Here is a 19,115-nt window from a genome sequence, read left to right on the forward strand (position 1 = left end):
CAAGTCTTACTTCGAAATTGGAGGGAAACTATTGGAAACGTAATGAAATAAGCACGGAAATTTGAATAAATATAAAAATTGTGAAAATTCAACATTTTTTCAATTCGACTGAATTAATCATTTAATCAAATGAATAATTATATAACCAAGGATTGTTTGTGTTCTTGAAAATAATAACATTCTAACGAAATTTAAATTCGAAATGAACACGAATGCAGAATAAGAAAAGCTGAAAATGACATAACCTAATGTACATAGTACATGATGAGAAGTTGCAGGAAAGGAACTGAGTGGAAATGTACTGGAGTGTTTTCCAGGAGCATCTCAAACTCTCAGTCTTTCACTCTTCGTTTTTTTGTGTACTTCACTTTTATTTTCCCTCCAGATCGTACAGTAGCTATTCCCAAAGTGAATGTACACTGACTCGCTCTATGCCCTGCTGATCTCCTCACGCGCTGTGCTCTGCTTTTCCTCACGAAGATTTCAAAACTTTTAGGCACTACAGACTCCACACAGATGTACGTATATATTTATGTGTGTGTCGTACAAAAGTGCCCGGGTGCATTATTGCAGGAGCATGAGGGCGTTTACTTACACAGATGTCAGTGTCAGTATCAAGGAAAAAAACTCCTGAAAGTAATTCTTGGTTTTATGTGGCCCATGCGTTGTATGGATATACATGCACGCTTCGGTCTACAGGTTGCCTCAAAAACCGCATTAAAAAACGCGGGAGTATAAAAAAATGAAATTGATCGCGAGACGGTTTGTGGGAGATGATAGAGGAAGAAATTCTGAGGAGAAGTGTCCTTGGAATATTTTTTCCCCGATGCACGGTTGATGAGATATTCGTGAAATTAAAACTCAGCCAATCGCCGGTGGCGATGATGATCGCGTGACTAGCACGCACACGCGTGCGGACGAGCCTTCCTTCTCATTGGCCTGCACTTTTTTATTCGATAACTCATCAACCGTACGTCTGAGAGAAAAATGCTTGGAGACTTTTCCTTTCAGAATTTCATGCTCTATCCGCTCGGACCCATTAAGTGTGGAGACCAGTGAAGAAATTTTATGGTTTATTGTTTCTTACGATAATCGAGGGGAATTATTGCGGTGTTATATTTCCAAGAGAATTAGAAATAATCTTAATAAACGTTATTCCTTAATAGGGGCCGTTTTAAAAGAGACCTCAATTACCGGATTACGAGTCACCACCGAAATTTCATGAGTTATTGTTCCTCAGACTATTATTGTAGTGTAAAGTTCCGGGAAAGGAGTTGCAGGTCGATTAGCCAGCCTCTTAAATCGACCCGCTCCAGCCAACTAACTGAATCTTTTATTACCCTTCGACAGATACTTAATGATCGCAGGTGTGCAACAATAAAATATGTTTGCATGTAGCCCCCCACCCGAAATCTATTTGAAGGGCAATGAAAATCATATCTTACGTTCTCTCTGTCTATTAAAATCGTTATTGGCCAGTAAAATCCCCTGAGGCTCACGGGTTCTCTATTTTAGTGCAACCCCTATCGATTACGTGGAATCTCAAGCGTGTAGAGGTAAGGAAAGAACGATGTTACGAAGAAGCAACGAATGAGCGATCGTTTTTTTTATTTATTTTCATGCTAAAATATTCTCATCTATAAAATGAATGATGAATAAAAAAATCTCGTGAGTAAATGATCTAATTGGACTTGCCTTTTATTGATTAGTCTTTCCAAAGAGCTGTTTAAATTCGTAATAAACTCTAAACATCCACGATCATTCGCGCCTTTCTGGCAGCTGCATTGGGTCTCGGGGACCCGAAGAACTTAGCTAGCTCATAATTCTCCATCTCCAGAAGGTATTTGCTCACAAATTTTTTGTCTAGCAACCAAATAGCTTTAGCCTCGCTCCATGACACGAGCTTGATCGTTGCACGGGTCAAATTGACCCAGCAACCAAAAAAGTCATTCGCCAATTCCAGTGTGAATTCGGACTGCATAAAAACCGAAAGTGTCGTTGTCCAAAAAGGTTGCATGTGAGCCTGTAGAAAAAAACTGACTCCAAACACGTGTCGACGTGGATTTATTTGAAGGGCAGAGGCACTTCCGGGGTACGGAGACTTCCGCCAAGTCGGGGCCGAGCACCGCACACCTACGATTATGGATTCACATATTTATCGTGAGTTATACCGAAACACAGTGAGAGCAAAGCTCGAAAATCGTGAGCAAGAGAGAGCCCATGAATGAGCACTCGCAATAGAGATTCACAGCGAAAGAGGGGCGACGGGGGGGCGGGGAGAGAATGCTTTTCATTTCTCTTGCGAAACTCGGGACGACGTGTGCGCGTCGCTCGATCATTCTCCAGCGAGGAAATTCGCTGGTGCGAATGGTCCACAGCAGGATCAGAGAGCTTTCGTCGTTGAGGTAAAGCTCGCTCGCGCGACGTTACCTCCGGCTGCATCCATTTGCTATTCCTGCTCTTCTCTCCCTCCGCGCTCCGGCGGCGGCGGCCCTCTCTTAGCGAGATCTAAATGTACATATATATAAATGACCGAGAATTGTGAACGGACGCGACAGAGTATAGAACGAAGCAGCCCAGGCACACCAAAGTAATTGCATTTGCATGTAAACGCGCGAGTGACACATTCGGAGTATACGCGCATTCGAATGTGTGTGCACACGTTCGTCGAGCAGGGAAAGAGAGAGAGTTACACCCCCGTCGGTTCGCGAGCGTTCCTCCACTCTGGTTGCGCCCCTGCGAATGCCATGGAGCGCGGAAAACGTCGGAGTATGTGGGAAATCGCGTCGCGGACGCGTAAACGTCCCGGACGGGTGAGACCGACTTCCATCTCGCTCTCGGTCTCTCTGTCGGTGGGCCAACGGAGCGAGGGACTCGCGAAACTGCACTAAATTTACGGGCATATATAGATCGTTATGCTCCTGAAAGGTTCTCGGCTCGAGAATCCAAATTCCCGAGGCCTGGTAGCCACGAATCCAAAAATTCGCCTCGGATTCATTCCGGATTCATACCGGATTCGCTCGCTCCCATGATCCCCCCCCTTAAAATCCACTTTTCCAATCATTTTCCCAATACGTTGGTGGCCCGTTCCAGTTACACTGGAGCAACTCCGAACAGGTGCTTCCTACCGTTCATAATCAACTGACTGACGTAACCCAGCCTCTCCAATTCCCTTTCGGAGCACTCGGACCGGAAACCGACACCGGAATAACCGGGAATGCAATTTCGCTTCGGCAAAGTCTTCGGCGTTGTGGAGAAATTTCGATTCCGATCTCCTTAAGAGACTGAGAAAATGAATCACGAAATTTCGCGAAAAAGCGTCACTTTTTTCCATTCATTTCCAGAGACGACGAGGAAGAGAGAGAAAAACATTTTAAAATGGATTCAACGAATGAGAAAATGGAAAAAACATAAAAATTATGAAAAAATACATTTTTTTTATCATTCCATAAGATCATTCAAAAATTGGCGCTTAATTTGTTTTCGGTGAATGAATTCGTACGAGCTCGAGTTGCCTCTGCTAAATAATTGTAGAGAATTAAATTTTATGCTCTCAAAACGTACGTTGCGATGTCCAAATTCATCAACTTTCGTTTCGCAACGTTGAAACTTGGAGCGTCGAATGCATTTCTGGAATCATATTATTATCAAACGAACGTAAAACCGTTTTAAAAGTTTTTCCAAAAGAGTTTAATGAAATGGCAGGAAATTTAGACATAAAATCGTCTACCGTTGTCTACATTTTGGATTTAAATTCACCTTAAAAACCTGAATTGAAGTGCTCAAATTCCAATTCGCACCCGTGTAAGTTAGAAAATGCTCAGCTTAATGTACAGTTGGAAGGTTAAAAAAGGCAGCACTCTCAAGCAAAGGCATTGGACATGAAAACTTATTTGAAAATCGATAACACAAGGCTGTTACCTAATTGATATAGTCCGGTAGATCCGGTGGTCAAGATTAGAGCGAAGCTTCTGAATTATGCAAATTTGCGAGGGAGCTTACGTCCATCAAAGGGGATGCAAGCTCGTGCATGTGCCAGTGTGTATGCGTGTATGATCGTGTTTACATATGTATAGAATATAGTTGGCACAGAGGCGGAGTAAATTTCGGACACGATAGCAAACGACACGTTAAACTAGACGATATGCTTACTCAGGCTGAATCCCGAATCTTTGACGTGTATGACCACCATCGGCATCAGCACCATAACGATAAGGTTTACGACATGAAACACCATTCCCGGTTCATGAGCTATGATATCCTGCGAACATAACATACAAGTGCTCGTAATATAGTGTTGAATGTATAAGATACGTCTGTAATAATAAATTTTGATGGGTGAACGTACCAAAGGAGAGTCCAAGGTTTGTGGGATGAAAAGATGGTGAATTTCTGAAGATAAAAGTTCTTAGAAGTTTGTCTCTACGATCAATAGTTCACGAGATACAAGTGATTTCAGGTGGGAGCCAATCGGCTAGAGCGCGTCGACGGAGCGGGGGGTGGGGGGAGCGCGAGGGTGGAGCGAGTGGCGCTGCGGTCGCGATACGAGGATCCGGGACGCCGCAGCCGATTGGTCGGTTCCTAAATTTCTTTGTATCTCGTGAACCGTCGATCGGGGAGAAAAATGGCTGAGGACTTTTTTTTTCAGAACGACGCGTTCGATCAATCGGTCAGGGTCAAGCGGCATTTTTATTGGTTTCTGTACAGCAAACGCTTATTTTACTAATACAACGTCACAAGTTCGATTCCACGAGAGAATCCACTTGGACGAACGTGTCCATTGTGCAGGCAAGTTTGGATGCTCCCTTCACGACTTCCGGTCGCGATAAAACGCTAAGAACCTGCCAAGACGTTTTTCCTCGGGTTTTATGATTTTTATTGCTTAGCAGCAGTATATTTGAACGAACGACTGAGGCTTCTCGAGAGTAAAAAATTTTGGAAATATTCCAGTCGACACCTCGGTTATTTATGTGGGGCTTTTAAATCAATAGGTAATGGGGCACGAAAAATGTTCTTTTTCACCTCTCACACTGCAGCGAATACGGAAACAGAGGCTAAAGACAGAGGCTCTTGAAAAATAGTAGGAAGCTACTTTTTGTGTCTCACTGAAAAGCCCCTCCTGGGCTCGTTACGCGTTGAAATAGACAGTATGTTTTGAGGCAGGGTGCAATCGTCGTTGGTAACAAAAAACGGTGAGTTGTGTCGAGCTCTGTGGCTGGTAGACGATTGCTCTTCTTCCGCAGGCTCTTTCACTTTCCCCATTTTCCTTCTCGCAGCCTCTCGCCCACTGCTCGGGATATCTTTCTGTGTGTTCGTTTCGTTTGCTCGTTTTTGTTGGAAGCCCGGAGCTGGGGCAGTGTGGACAAGCCACAAAGGTACTCTCTCGAAGCGTCGATAACTTGGATGGTACACACAATGTGGAAGGGTATGCAAGGGTAAAAAAAAGGGTGGGGGGAGAGGCGAGCTGGCTCATGGCGTTGCTGCTGGCTGGACCAATCGAACAAAACTTCGTTCTCGCACACGTATGAAAACGAAACGAAGGATGAAAGTGACGCATGAGAGAACAACAAGGCCCGGAGGACGAGGATGCCACTGGCTTCGGTTTCCCTCGCTGCTGAAGGACCATGTGACAGTACCCACGAGCATGTTTCTCTACCGTTCAACGTCCCCTGAAGTTCGTGAACAAACCCCCCGCGTATGCGCGTATTCCACCAACGCGTTCTCCTTCTCGTGACGGATCAAATATTTACGCAAAGCTTGACCCAATTACGAAGTGACGTTGGGGCGCTGGGTGACAATAGGACATCCTCGATCGACTCGACGCGCATACGCGATGGCAGCAAACAGCTGGAGAACACGGTCGCTCCAAACTCTATATCGCGTTCGGTTTTAAACATTCACAAGCAAAATTGAAAGCTCTCACTCCGCTTCTCTCCCTTCAAACGTTTTATGACTTTCTACTGACCTTGCTGACAGGGCAATGCTTTTGATGATGAAATTCAAATACTGCTGTGAATCTGGACCGGTTAGCAGGACCTTAACAGAGTAGAGAGCCTGTCAGGCAAGTAAACATTTCATTGTGGACAAGCTTTTCTCATTTCTAACAAAGATTTTTATGACAAAGGGATTTGCAGACCTGCTGTCAATGAGTTTAGCTCTCGGCGTTGTGTAGTTTCGACGCAGAAGCCTGAAGGACCGGCTCCAAACGTTCTATTTTATCTCCCTTTGTGTGTCGATGCTAAAAAAATACTTCAAACCGAATGTTTCGAAGCGAGAATAACGTTTTCATCGAATTTTTACGCATTAAAATATTTCAATAGAGTATAAAACTCGAGGTAACACAATGGCATCGAATTTGAATGAACTTTCGAAATGAATTGTTTTCTCCGTGTTCCCCACTGTGTATTCATACCATGTACAATGGATACATTTCGCATTGTAGAATAATCCGATATGCACCAGCACCAAGCCACCAAGGGATATCTACTTCCGATTCGAAAGCAGTCAGCCAAACATCTGATGCGCGTACAGGCTGCGTCAAAATTTAAGCTCGAGCTTCACGGGACACAACATGGGATGGAAATTCTGAGGGGAAAAGTTCTTTAAAATTTTTTTCTAAGATGCAGCGTTTTCGAAATACGAGCTGATCAATTGTTGACGAATCGGCGGTGCGGCTGGGACGAGGGAGGCGGGGCTTCCCCCACTCGGCGCTCGCTCAACAGCGCTCGCGATTGGATGGAAGTGAATTTGTCTGTAACTCGAGAACGGTGGGTCGTAGGAAAAAAAATTGAAAAACTTTTTTCTTCAGAATTTTATTTTCGTTTGAAGTTTTGTCTTTCGTGAAGAATTTTTTGAAAATATCAATACGAATTTTGGAAAAGTCTGTAGATATGGTTCACCTTTGGATTGAGATGGGATAGGAAACTCTTCGGAAGCTCGTCGCGAGAACGGGAGGAAAAGAGACGCGAGCCAATCGCTTCGAAAACGAGGCTAAAGTGTTCACTTTAATTCGGGTTTGTACGTGTGGCAAAAGAGTCCACTCGAGGTGAGTAACTTGAGTGAAATACTCACCGCGCAATCTAGAGAGACGAAGACGCCTGGATGCAGGATACAATACGCAGGAAGGAAAAACTGCCGGAGCTAAAGCTGAAACTCCACGTTTAAGGGAGTTTCACAGATATAGATCGGGTTAAGGGCCTTGGATCTCTGTCTATATAGATGACGAGAAGCTCGCAATACGGTCACGGAAACCGTTGCACAAAGTGGCGAAGAGAGTAAGTAATCGAGCGAGAGAGAGAGAGAGAGAGAGAGAGAGAGAGAGAGAGACTTTCGAAGTTTCCTACGACTACGGTCCAAATCCTCAACAATTTTCAACATCGGCTCTACATAACTATGTTTCCAACAAATACTTCCCGCGAATACTATAAACAGGGTTATTCAAAATGGCTGCAACACTAACCGTTATTCCGATACTATTTTCTCTTTCTTTTCAACACGAAGCTGAATTATAACGAAATTCAATTTTTTTCAAATCGATGGAAATGATTGATTTTTTAAAATATTTTAATCCAACGTTCAATTCATTGCCGAGTTTTTTGTAATTCTTTTTCAATCATGTAATTAGAAATTCCTTTTGATTATAAAAAAACTGAATTAAGGGGGTCCACTCTAATCCGAATTTTCAAAACATCGATTTTTTTTTTATTGCATTTTTCGAAAGTATACATATTTAAAAGTGTCATACTAAAATTTTATAAAGATCTGAGCAGTTCAAATGAACTTTTGAGCTGTCTGTTTACTTGGCTGTCTGAGCGCGCTGATGGCAGCGCGCTACCGCGTACCTGCCTTTGTTTAAACGCGTTTTTCTCAACATTACGTTTTTCGACAGCTCGTTGATAAAACCTCCGAAACTATTAAACTGATCCTTACCAAAATTTTACCACATGTTTTTTATGACTATAGCTATAGCGCATATCATTCGAATTTTAAAAATGTGAGCGAAACTATTTTTTTTTGCAAAAAATGATGAAAAAAGTGTGTTTTTTCGAAGTTTTTGGAAAAACGGCTGCCATTTCTTTACGAAAACTGAGTAAAATAAATATAAAAACAAATCATTGTGTATTTTAAGAGTGTATTGTTTAGGCCTAACACTTTTTATATCGATATTTATAATTTGTACCAGCCAAAAAAATGGCGAAAATAGTATTTTTTTCTCGTCTAATTAGAGTTAATGACCCTTAATGAAAAATTTTACAAAAATAAAAAAAATATTTAATACACGGGTGACAAATCCTTCACGTTTCTGTCGTCGTTGTTGTAGTTGTTTTTTTGTGTGCAGTCGTTTCTCTTGCATACGACGACGCTAATTGAGCGAGAGAAACTTGAGTGCGAGTTCAAGGCAGTGGCAAATTGATTTCGAAAACTTTTTCTCTATCTGTGAAGTTTTTAAACGACATAAAAAAGTTTCGCTTGAAAAAAAAAAAACAACGAAATTTGTTGTTTATTGACACTAACAAAGCGGGGTTCTTCCGTTTTCCCAGGCGCTCGGAAGAATTATTATTCCCGTTGATACTTTGATCGTGATCCGAGCTCTCGTTTTACGATACCTGATAAAACGACGTAGTTACATACGCGGAGAAATAAAAAGGGTGGAGCGTAAAAAGCTCAGGATGAAAAGCGCAAAATCGTGAAAACGAGCGCAAGTCTGGGACGAGACTATGGTCGAGACGTTTTCTCGCCCTCGCCTCGCGAGGGGACGATAATTCGCAATGGGTGGATGGGGACTCGGGCGATTTCCGGTGGAACAAACCCCGATTATCGCTACGTTTCTCTCTTTCCTGTTTCACCATTCAACTCTTTCTTTGTTTTCGTTTTTTTCTCTCTCTCTCTTTTTTTATTCTCTTTTCTTTTTTCTTTTCATACTTGCTCTCGCTCGCTCGTTTTCTTTCTTTCTTTCACCATCACCCTATTTAACGATTGGCTACATCGACAGCGATACGGGAATCGTAAACCGGAAGTCGTTCCCTGTCGTTTGCAGGTCCCATAAATAGGGCGCCATAATCGTTACTGTAATATTTATTGATGGAGCTGCAGATACTTTGAATAACAAAAAAATGAGTGCTCCAAGCCCCAACAGCTTTGTACACACGTAAATAAATGCCCATATGACCCATTCCACGGACTATTTCATTTTGCTCGTTGGAAAATTTTCTTTTTTTAGTTCAGTGAAATTCAAGAACTTTTGATTTTTCGAGAGGGAATCCAGTTTACGAGCAACATCGATACACCTATTTCCTTCGTTTTCGATCGCACTTTTATGAAAAGTTTAAAAAAGGATTTTTAATTTTCTACCATTTTAAGGCTTCTCGACATTTTTTTTGGCACATGGAGTAATAAAGTTCTATATTATTTTATAATCGGGGTTAAGAGTTTCGAAAATTAATTGCGAGTTCGTGTTACAATGGGAAAAATCGATAGAGGGAATGAGGAATCATGTTCTCTGAAAAATTTCCCTAAAATACGTGAATTTGTTAGAAGGAATGTTGAATTATATTTTGTTAATAACTCACCGCCGAAAGACCCTTTTCGATGAGAAGACAAAGGACCACAGGAACCGTAGAATCTGCAGAAAGAAAAACGAGTGAAAAACACATTTTTATTCCATATTAATATGACTAATTTCGTGGTTTACGTTATTTAATTAATTTTTTTCGCAATGGGGAAAAATTCCATTTTCACGGAGCAGTTTCATCAGCCGTGTATTCACGATTCATGGATATGAAAATATTTTTGTCGGAAGTTGAGAATACAGGAAATTTGAGCTTTTTAATTTCGAGGTTTGCTCTTTTTTTTTCTTTTGCATGTTCCTGAGTACGATTCTACGCGTTGGGGAAATCAATTCTCAATAATAGTTCGATTACTTCATTTCATTTCAGACTAGCGTATATTGACAAAAAATCGAGTTGGAGTGTACGAAAAATGATGTGAATTAAAAAGAAGAGATCCAACGAATGACGAGGCACGATGTTGGTCGGTTGAGGGGAGCCGAACATTAAAAGTCGTGAGTCAAAAATTGGATATTGTGGACTAGGTGGGAACGGATTTGAAACGATGATTGAAAAAAAAAAGTAAAAATGCTGATGAAATTCATGAACGAAAAAAATGATAATTTTATCTCAATCGAGAGGTACTCGAGGTCCGTTTGAAAACGTAAATAAATTAACTCAAAAGCTCTTCATGGTCGACAAAACAGTGGGCGAATGAAGGGAAGTATTGAAAAAAAAAAATCCATTTCAAAATTTCTGTCGCCAAAAACAATTAACAAACACACCAAAGTGGAATTCGTCCTTTGTGCCTTTATTTTCTTCCGCTCTCGTGCTCTCCGAATCGAGAAATATTGTCATTCGTGCATGCTGTTCATTGCCTCTCTCTGCATTCGTGTAAATAAAACAACGGACAAATACATCCTCCGGTTGCGATAAAAAGAATTTAGGAAAAAAAGATTTTGTACGGTTACCACATGCGGAACTGTTGAAAAAATCATTCGGAATCGAAAACACGCGGTTCGGGCGTACGCATTGTTACCAAATCGTTTTATTGGTACAGATCGTACCAAAAATTTTCCAAGAGATTCTCTACGTAGAAATCCCCTCACTCAATCACCCACCCACTCACTTACTCACTCACTCACTTACTCACTCACTCACTCACTCACTCACTCACTCACTCACTCACTCACTCACTCACTCAATTTACTCTCGCTCAACTCACTCAACTCAGCTCACTCACCCATCCACCCACTCACTCAACTTAACTCACTCACTCATCCACCCACTCACTCAATCGCTCACTCAACTTAACTCACTCACTCATCCACCCACTCACGCACATACTCACTTACTCAGTCGCTCAACTTACTCGCTCAACTCACTCACTCACGAACATACTCACTTACTCAACTTACTCACTCACTCACTTACTCAATCACTCATCTAACTCGCTCAACTCACTCAATCACCCACGAAAACTGATCTCACAAAGAAAATAAAAAATCGATATTCCAGTGTGCTTAAAAGTGCATATAATATTTGTGAATCTCGAAAACGGTATAGCTGTTGTAAAATTGGATTGCACAAAAGTCGAATCCATCAGCGGAGGGTCTGTTCCGTGAAAAAAGGGATAAAATAATCCGTTCATCCGCTTTGTCCGCCATTGTTCAATCAACAAATGACATGGTCAGTCTGTAATTGACACGAAGCACGCAATGGTCTGACCGTGGAGTTCGACGGTCAAAGGCCGTTCCCCGCCACTACGGTGCTTTTTTTTTGGACATACGTTTTTTGTTGTTGTCGAAAGAATTGAATGTTCGGAAATCCCTGGCGCAGAAAATCGTTTGATCACTGGTGAGATATGGGCATGAAACAAACCGTTTTCAATTTCAGGGTGTCAGGATAAATTGAGCATTAAAAAATGGGAGTTTGCGTTATTGAATAAGAAAAAAAAATATTACCAACACCCTTTTCATTGTTTATTTGTCCTCGAGGCCAAATAATATTCGACGATATAAATGAAGAGAAAAAAATAAAAATAACGATAACAAAGGAAAGTACTTCGATCGGTCTTGCTCATCAATAAATTTTCACCTCGCCAGTACTGTGTTCGTTGTAGATAGGATTTTTTTCGAATCGTTTCCGGCAGAGGCACTCCGATACAATAGAAAAACGTCGAATTAATCACGGTACGAAAATTCGTCACGTCATTCAATTAAACGCACTGATAAAATCGTTGAAAAATTCCAATAAATAAACGTCCGTGTACTACCTTTATTTATGGTCATATAATGATAAAAAGAAAAGAGAGAGAGAGAGCTTTAAAGTACGGAGGAGAAATGTATTTCCGACGGATCAGTAATCCCAATTATTCACGAACGAAGCAAAACGAAATGGGAATATTTTGTACGTGTACACATGCCAAATTGGGGATAATGGAAACAAATGCGCGTATTTGAATGAAAATTCGACTTTTCGACTCTGATAGGAGGTTTAAATAATTCCCACAATCCGGATAGCACGAATGAGACAGGGAGAGAGAGAGAGAGAGAGAGAGTGAGGGAGATAAAGAGATAAAGAGAAAGAGGAAGAATGGACCACGAATAATGGAGAAAAGATAGGAATGAAAATGTCCGACACAGACAGCAAAAAAATCACGAGATTTTACACACCGCGAAAAATGTAATGGAAACGAATGAAGCACTGGACCATTTTTGGCTTCTGTGGAGCATAAACTCACGTTTCTACTAAATACTTTCTACATTTGTTTTCTTGAAAAACGTTTTTCAGTACGTGTAGACCAGCGACGTAGATTTTTTGATGATTTTAAAAATCGCTAAGTAAAAAGCTGCAAAATTTCAAAACCTTTATTCAAAATATAATGTGCGTTTTCAGCCCTCAACCAAATTTTATTCAAAAGTCTGTTTAAATAAACGAATCGACCCTTTTCCTCTCCAGAGCAGAAGGAAAAATTCCTCTCGAGCTTCTATCGTCGTCTTGAATGAACGAAAAAGTTTTCTTTATTAGCGAATTCCGGCGAGTAATTAAAAGATTTATCCACGGATTATTCCTACCGAATGGAATAGCCCGCCAGAATGTTACATTAATCAAGGAATGCTCGTACGAGTCGGCTTGGTCACAGAGATTTTAAAGACCCGAGTATGAATGTTGAGTAGAGATAAACGAACATCAAGCCTGACGACCTATAGATAACAATTACCACAAGAAAATCCTGAGAAAACAATTTTCTTAGCATATTATGTGCCTGGTCGGGCCTAGAACCCCCTTAATGATAACTTCAGCTAGTGAGTCATGTAGAGCACTGCATTCTGAACAAAAAAGTTCTGAGTCATTTTTCTCTGAGATCAACCGTTGAAACGATATCTCATAATTCAGTTGTGACCAATGAACGCTTCGTGGCACGAGATCGAGAAGTGGGGGAACCGACGCCACCGGTGTTCTAGCGCTCTGATTGGTTGTTATTGATTATTTGATATCTTGAGATCGGTACATCGGAGAGGGAAATAGTTTAAAACATTTATAATCATACGTGAAAATGTTGTTTGTTTTTTTTCATGAAAAATGACGAATAAGAGGTAAAAATATTAATTTCTCAAATACTGAAGTGGAAGAAATTCTTGGCAATAAGCAGAATTAAGAGTAATCGCTTTTCAGCCTCTTCCTTCCTCTTCTCGATCTTTATGGTCTGGAATTCATGGCCTCACTCCTGATTCTTCAACTTCCTGAGTCTATATATTTCCGCCTGGCATTTGCTAATTAAGAGACTTCGTTTTTTTTTCCTCATTAGGTAGCTCTTATCGCCGCAATGGAAAAAGAAGAGCTGATGATTCCCGAAGAGGGTAAAAAGAATTCGAAAGAATGCCCTGAAAAGGGCAAAAAAAGAAGCTTAGGAAATGTCGGATGCGATAAGTTTTCGAGTGGTGAGCTCGGATTTGAAAGGAAACTCTGGAAGGTGTTAGGGTTGTTAATCCTAGCGCTGAAGTCTTTCCCTGCAGTTGTGAGTCACATTGAAGATAAAGTAAATTGTAAAGTGTGACGAACAACATATTACTTCTAGGTCGATGTATTTTTCTCACGAATACGCGAATGAATTTACATTTTTAAATATTATATTTCATAGAATTTCGATTTGGCAACAGCTAGTCGACACAATTCTGATGAAAAAAGTTCTGAGCAGTTTTTCTGTGCGACAAACGGTTGGGACAATATGAGCGATTGTAGAAATGAGCCAATCCCAAACGCTGAAACAATGGAGGGCGTGTTCTCCCCACTCTAACCTCCTTGTAAGAGCGCAACTGATTGGTTACTTTAATTTCTTTGATATTTCATGAACGATGAGTGGGACAAAAAAATGACAAAAGAATTTTTTCCTTAGAATTTGGCAACCTACTCATTCGATCAGATTTTAAAACTGTTAAGGAGATAAACTGAATAATATTTTGAATAAAATCTCGTTGACAGAGGAAAAGGCCTGGTAATCCATTCTGGTGGTAAATATGACATAAAATATAAGTGCACGAGTTAGAAGAAGAGAGTGAACACGAAACCAGATGCATAAGAGAGTCATTACGAAGGAAGTGAGTAAATGAATGAATGCGGAAAAACCCCGCGCCATAGAAGAGCCTCCGAGCGCAAAGACGAGATGCAATTATGAGTAATTACGAGCTGCTAATTAAGGTGGTTTCCTCGTCAAGGAGAAAAACCACCAAGTGAAATCATGAGTGACTACGGATCGTTGGTGACAGCTGGACCGTTTGTAGGTTGATCGTCCGATGAATGTGTGTGGGTGTGTGTGTGCATTACACGCCTGGATCGTTAAGGGGGTAACAAGTCATTCAACACCACTTTACGCACGAAGGAAAATCAAGTCTTCCGAAAATGATCGAAGAGCTAATCATCAATGAGAAAAAAATCAGTGCGAAACAATGCTCGATGCCAATAAAAAAAGAGTTTTGTTATAAATAACTCAGTTTGATGGACAATTGAAAAATTCCGATCATTCAAAACTTGTGAATAAATTTATTAAAGATTCTTTAGATTAGAAAAAATGCAATATCAAATCAGAATGACATAGAGGAAACGCGGAAGTCAGATATTATCGATTAACTGTAGAATTCACGATGCATAGGTGCGCGCGAGCCCTGTATGAATGCTGTTGAATGTCAAGAGATAAAAAAAGAGGAGGCAAGAGAGAAGACTGAGGGTCATAAAAAAACCACCATTACAATCTTTTCATCTTCGTCCTTCCTGCCATGTTCTCCTGAAAAGCAATATCTGTCAGGTATTCTATGACAAACCTCTGGAATTCTCTCCACACGTTTGTTTTGATTAATTAAAAAAACGTACGTGATGAAATTGTCAAAATATTGAGTAACCGAAAAGCCTGCTCTGGCGATCCGTACTTCTCAAGAGTGTTATGAATACGAGCATCAGAAGTGGCTTCGCTCTTTCCAATATCTTATGTTTGTGTGGTCCGAAGAGCACTCGAAAAGTCGTATCGGGGAAAAAAGTGAAAAAGCATCCAGTGAACAAGAGAAAGCCCTTAATATACAGGCTGTCCGGAAAATCGATATGATCGCCTTAATTTTACAAGGATATAATGATTTCGAGTCGAAAGTTCCTTGGGCGTTTTTCGATAGGAATATTTGCCGATGAGTTACGACTAATCGTAATTTAGCCAATGGGTCGCCCTCAGCGACTTGGCGTCGGTAGGCGGAGCGTCCCGCGCTCGCTCTCGATTGGTTGTACTTGAATGGCCCATAACTCAAGAAAAAATGATCCTACAAAAAAACGCCTGAGGAATGTTTTGCTCAGAATTCAATGCCGGATCGAAGTCCGTTCGAAAAAACATAGTTTTCGGTACACCTTGTAGAATAGCGTTGAGTGAAAGGTATAGAATCCGCGTCGAAACGTTTTTCCCATAAAATGACGAGTGGGAGCCTCTCGATCCCTCGCATTCTCTCCCGTTCGTTGCCCAATTCAGCCACGCTCGAGTATCACCAAATGCGTTCGTACCGTAAAGTGCGAAATTAACGTTTCGCCTGTGCGTTCAGTTTCCCCGCGCTCCTCTCCGCGCTACTCTTTCGATCTACTATTGCTTGTACTCTGTCCAAGCTCGGACGTAAAAAAAAAGAAAAAAAATAAATTTTCCGCTTTGGAATGGAGGCTCGATTACTCCCTGGCTTTCCTCTTCTTTTGTTTACTCCCCCCTCCTTCTGGCCCCATCACTTCCTGTATTTTTGGCCGTAGAATTTTTTGCCTATTGCCTATCGCGAATATGGTTCAACATCAAGAGGTACGAATACGCGAGTTCACAAAAAAGGTTAGAAAAACACATTAGACGAGCCTTAAAGTTTAGAAATTCAACGTTGTGTACGCTTGGTTCCAGTACCACCGGCCCCAGAAATAATCTCGATTCAAACTGGTCCAGAGCAAGAGAGAAAGGGAGAGAAGCAAAGAGACAAAGACAACACAAATAAAAATGAAATGTTAACGGTTCGGGCTAAAGGGTAGAGCATCCAATATCGTCGATCGGGCTGCTCCAAATGCCGGTTAGTTACCTGTTAGAGCCTCCAGTTCTCTTTGCTTTCTACCCTTCCTCCTTCCCCGTTATTCTCCCTTTTTTTTATTTCCTCTCTAGCGCCCTCTGTGTCTGTCTCTCGTTAGTAAAAAAAAAAAATAAAAAAAAAATAAAAACTTTACCCTCTGACTGTAACTACTTCGCTCGGGTATATATAATTCGCGCAGTAGTTACAGCCAGTATCGTTAGTTCCGCTATCCTGGTAACATAGTAGTCCCTCCACGTATGAAAGAGACTAAAGGTTACAAAATTGAGATGGAACAGGGCGCAGAATGAATAAAAAAAAATATATAAATAAAAATAAAGTACAGTATGTTCGACAAACGAATTCGTGAAAAACCTTACAGATCAGAGCAAAAAGTTTGAAATAGGAATCTAGAATCGAACGATACAATGGTCGAAGCGAACTTTTTGCGCCTATTTTCTGCACAGATTCGTTCATGATAGATAGTTCGCTTTTTCGATAACACTATATTTCGATGGATCGATTTTTCCTTAACTTGATGGTTCGTGGTTTGTAATACGACGATAAATTAATAGGTCGCTAGTTCGACAATTCCACGATAGATCAATTGTTAAAGTCTTTGAAATTTCGATATATAGATGTTTCGATAGATCGATACACATCGATGGTTGAGATTTTCAATACCTCGATCGATTGATATTTCGATATATCGATAGATCGATTGTTCAAATGTCTAATATTTCGATATATCAATACATCAATTGGTCAAATGTCGAATAATTCGATAGATCGACTGCTTAAATGTCTAATATATCGATAGATCGATTGATTAAATGTCTAATATTTCGATGTATCGATACATCGATTGTTCAAATGTCTAATATATCGATAGATCGATACATTGATTCCTAAATAGTCAATATTTTGATGCCTGGATGAAAACTTGAACTTTTAATTCGATAATTTGGCAATTCGACATCGATATTTTAATACCGTGCTATGTAAATTATTCTCTATACAACCTTATGATGCTTCGCCGTTGTTATATTTCGATATTCCCCAAACGTGAATAATCTCATGAAAAAAAGTTTTTTACGGTTTTCTACTGAGGCTGTTTCGCCTCCGGGAGAAAAATCTACACCCTGTAAATATTATACCTCAAACAATAAAGTATGCACAAGGAAGATAGGGTGAACTTTGGGGGTTATAAGGCACACGAGGGTAAGTAAAAAAAGAGGTTCTAAAATATGACGGCTATTAAGCGTAGTTCATGCGTGAACGTTCTAAGCTCTTCGGGTATGAATAAAAAAAATAATCTGTATATAGACATACATTTGGCTGTATTATTATGATTATGTCGAAAAAAAAATAAATGGGAGGGTGAGGAAATATTTCGCTGGTCTAACTCGCTCGTGAATCACCCTCCCGGGTAATCTGTGGCCCTGTGTCAGGGATAAAAGATTATATATAAATCGATGACCGAACGATGAAATTTATTAGGGATAACAAGCCCATTATTTACCATGAGAATTAACATTTTACGAAGTATTTTTCGAAAAATCAATTTTTATTATTCTGATAAAATTGACTGTGATTTTGATTGGTTAAAAAAGGGATTCAATCGAATAACAAATAAAATTAGCAAAAAAAAATTGTTGTAACAAATAAATGGATAATCGATTATTCGTATTTGGAGGAAAAAACGAAAAAAATGTTCTGTTTCAGGCAAATGGGAGCCCACTAAATTCATGTCTTTCTATCAAATTACTCTCACGCTTCTCCCTCGGAAAAATAAATATCAAAACAATTCTTTTCCACCCTGCTCATTCCCTTACATAACTCGGGACAGAAAAACAGTGCGTTTCTTTTTTTTTTTTTTTTTTATTGAATCACGAAAGCTGGCTTCGAGTGCTCCTTGAAGAGGGAATTCGATACATTTTATTTTCAGGGGTGCTGGAAATTCGGGCGCGTTTGTTTCTCGTTATTTCGTTCACATTTGCCTCGTGTCTGTATCCGAGAACGCAGATTTTCTCTCTTTTCTACGGGATTCTATTTCGCTCTTGAAAAAAATATGGAAAAAGTAAAAAAAAATGTACATTTTTTGAATCTTTCTGTGAATGTGATTTTTCTTTTGAATTTAATAAAATTATTGATGAAAACGAAACTCACAGACGATCAAAATGATCGAAGGATATTCTTTGCCTCCATCGTTTTTGCCACTGAGGACGGTGAACCACTGAATGGGATCGACCCGAATTCCGTACCTAAAACACACAAAAATTAAAATCAATAAAAAGAGGCATTCGTGGAATGTTTTAAGGAGGAACATCAACTTGAGAAAAGTGGTGATAGCTTAATGAAACTTTTAGAATACATTTTTTGATATATTTTCTATAGCCTCTCCAATTTTTAATCCATTTCATTCAGCCATTTTTTAGTAAATCATTTCCAAACTTGGAATATTTAACACCTACGCATAGGAAATAACTCCACAGAGCCCATCTTTTCAAACTCAAAAACAAATAAAAAAGGTGATAGTTTAGAAAAAAAAGTACTATTCCACAGTTTGAACTGTAAAGAACATGCGTGCAAAATTCGAGGTCGTTCAATTCTGCCATTTTTTAATATATCACATAAATTCCACCCAAAAATGACGTATTTTTGGGAGTTAATCCCCTATAAATAAAGCAAACAGGGTTTACATAACCCAGATAATTTAGATAAAAACAATGAAATTCGTATTTACATAACCTCACTTTACGTGAAGCTGATGTTCCTCCTTAAGGTTGTTCAATACCAAAACCCGATTTCTGACGAAAATTTTGAAAAAAATATATGTAAAAAAAAGTAGTTCTACCGTTTAGTTTTTCAGATATTGCAAGTTAAAGTTCTGTGGTTTCCCCATCTGAACACATGGTAATCGTCAAACGAAAAATGTGAACCGAAATAACTCGAGGACGGTTCTTACGATTTTGATTTTAAAAAACACAGTGTTAGAGTA

General features: G+C 40.0%; 1 protein-coding gene across 2 annotated transcripts in view; it reads right to left on the reverse strand.

Annotated features, from left to right (window-relative positions):
• mdy (midway) overlaps nucleotides 1-19,115 on the reverse strand; it is a 99,997-nt gene that overhangs the window by 52,048 nt on the left and 28,834 nt on the right. For both annotated transcript variants that reach the window (XM_043432051.1, XM_043432050.1), the window contains exons 4-6: nucleotides 18,284-18,378; nucleotides 9,570-9,622; nucleotides 4,153-4,261 (exon numbers count right to left, since the gene is read on the reverse strand). In XM_043432051.1, coding sequence (XP_043287986.1) covers nucleotides 4,153-4,261; nucleotides 9,570-9,622; nucleotides 18,284-18,378 — 257 coding nt within the window. The remainder of the gene's footprint in view (nucleotides 1-4,152; nucleotides 4,262-9,569; nucleotides 9,623-18,283; nucleotides 18,379-19,115) is intronic.

Source organism: Venturia canescens, chromosome 11, assembly GCF_019457755.1.
Source record: "Venturia canescens isolate UGA chromosome 11, ASM1945775v1, whole genome shotgun sequence".
In the NCBI taxonomy this organism is placed as follows: Eukaryota; Metazoa; Arthropoda; class Insecta; order Hymenoptera; family Ichneumonidae; genus Venturia; species Venturia canescens.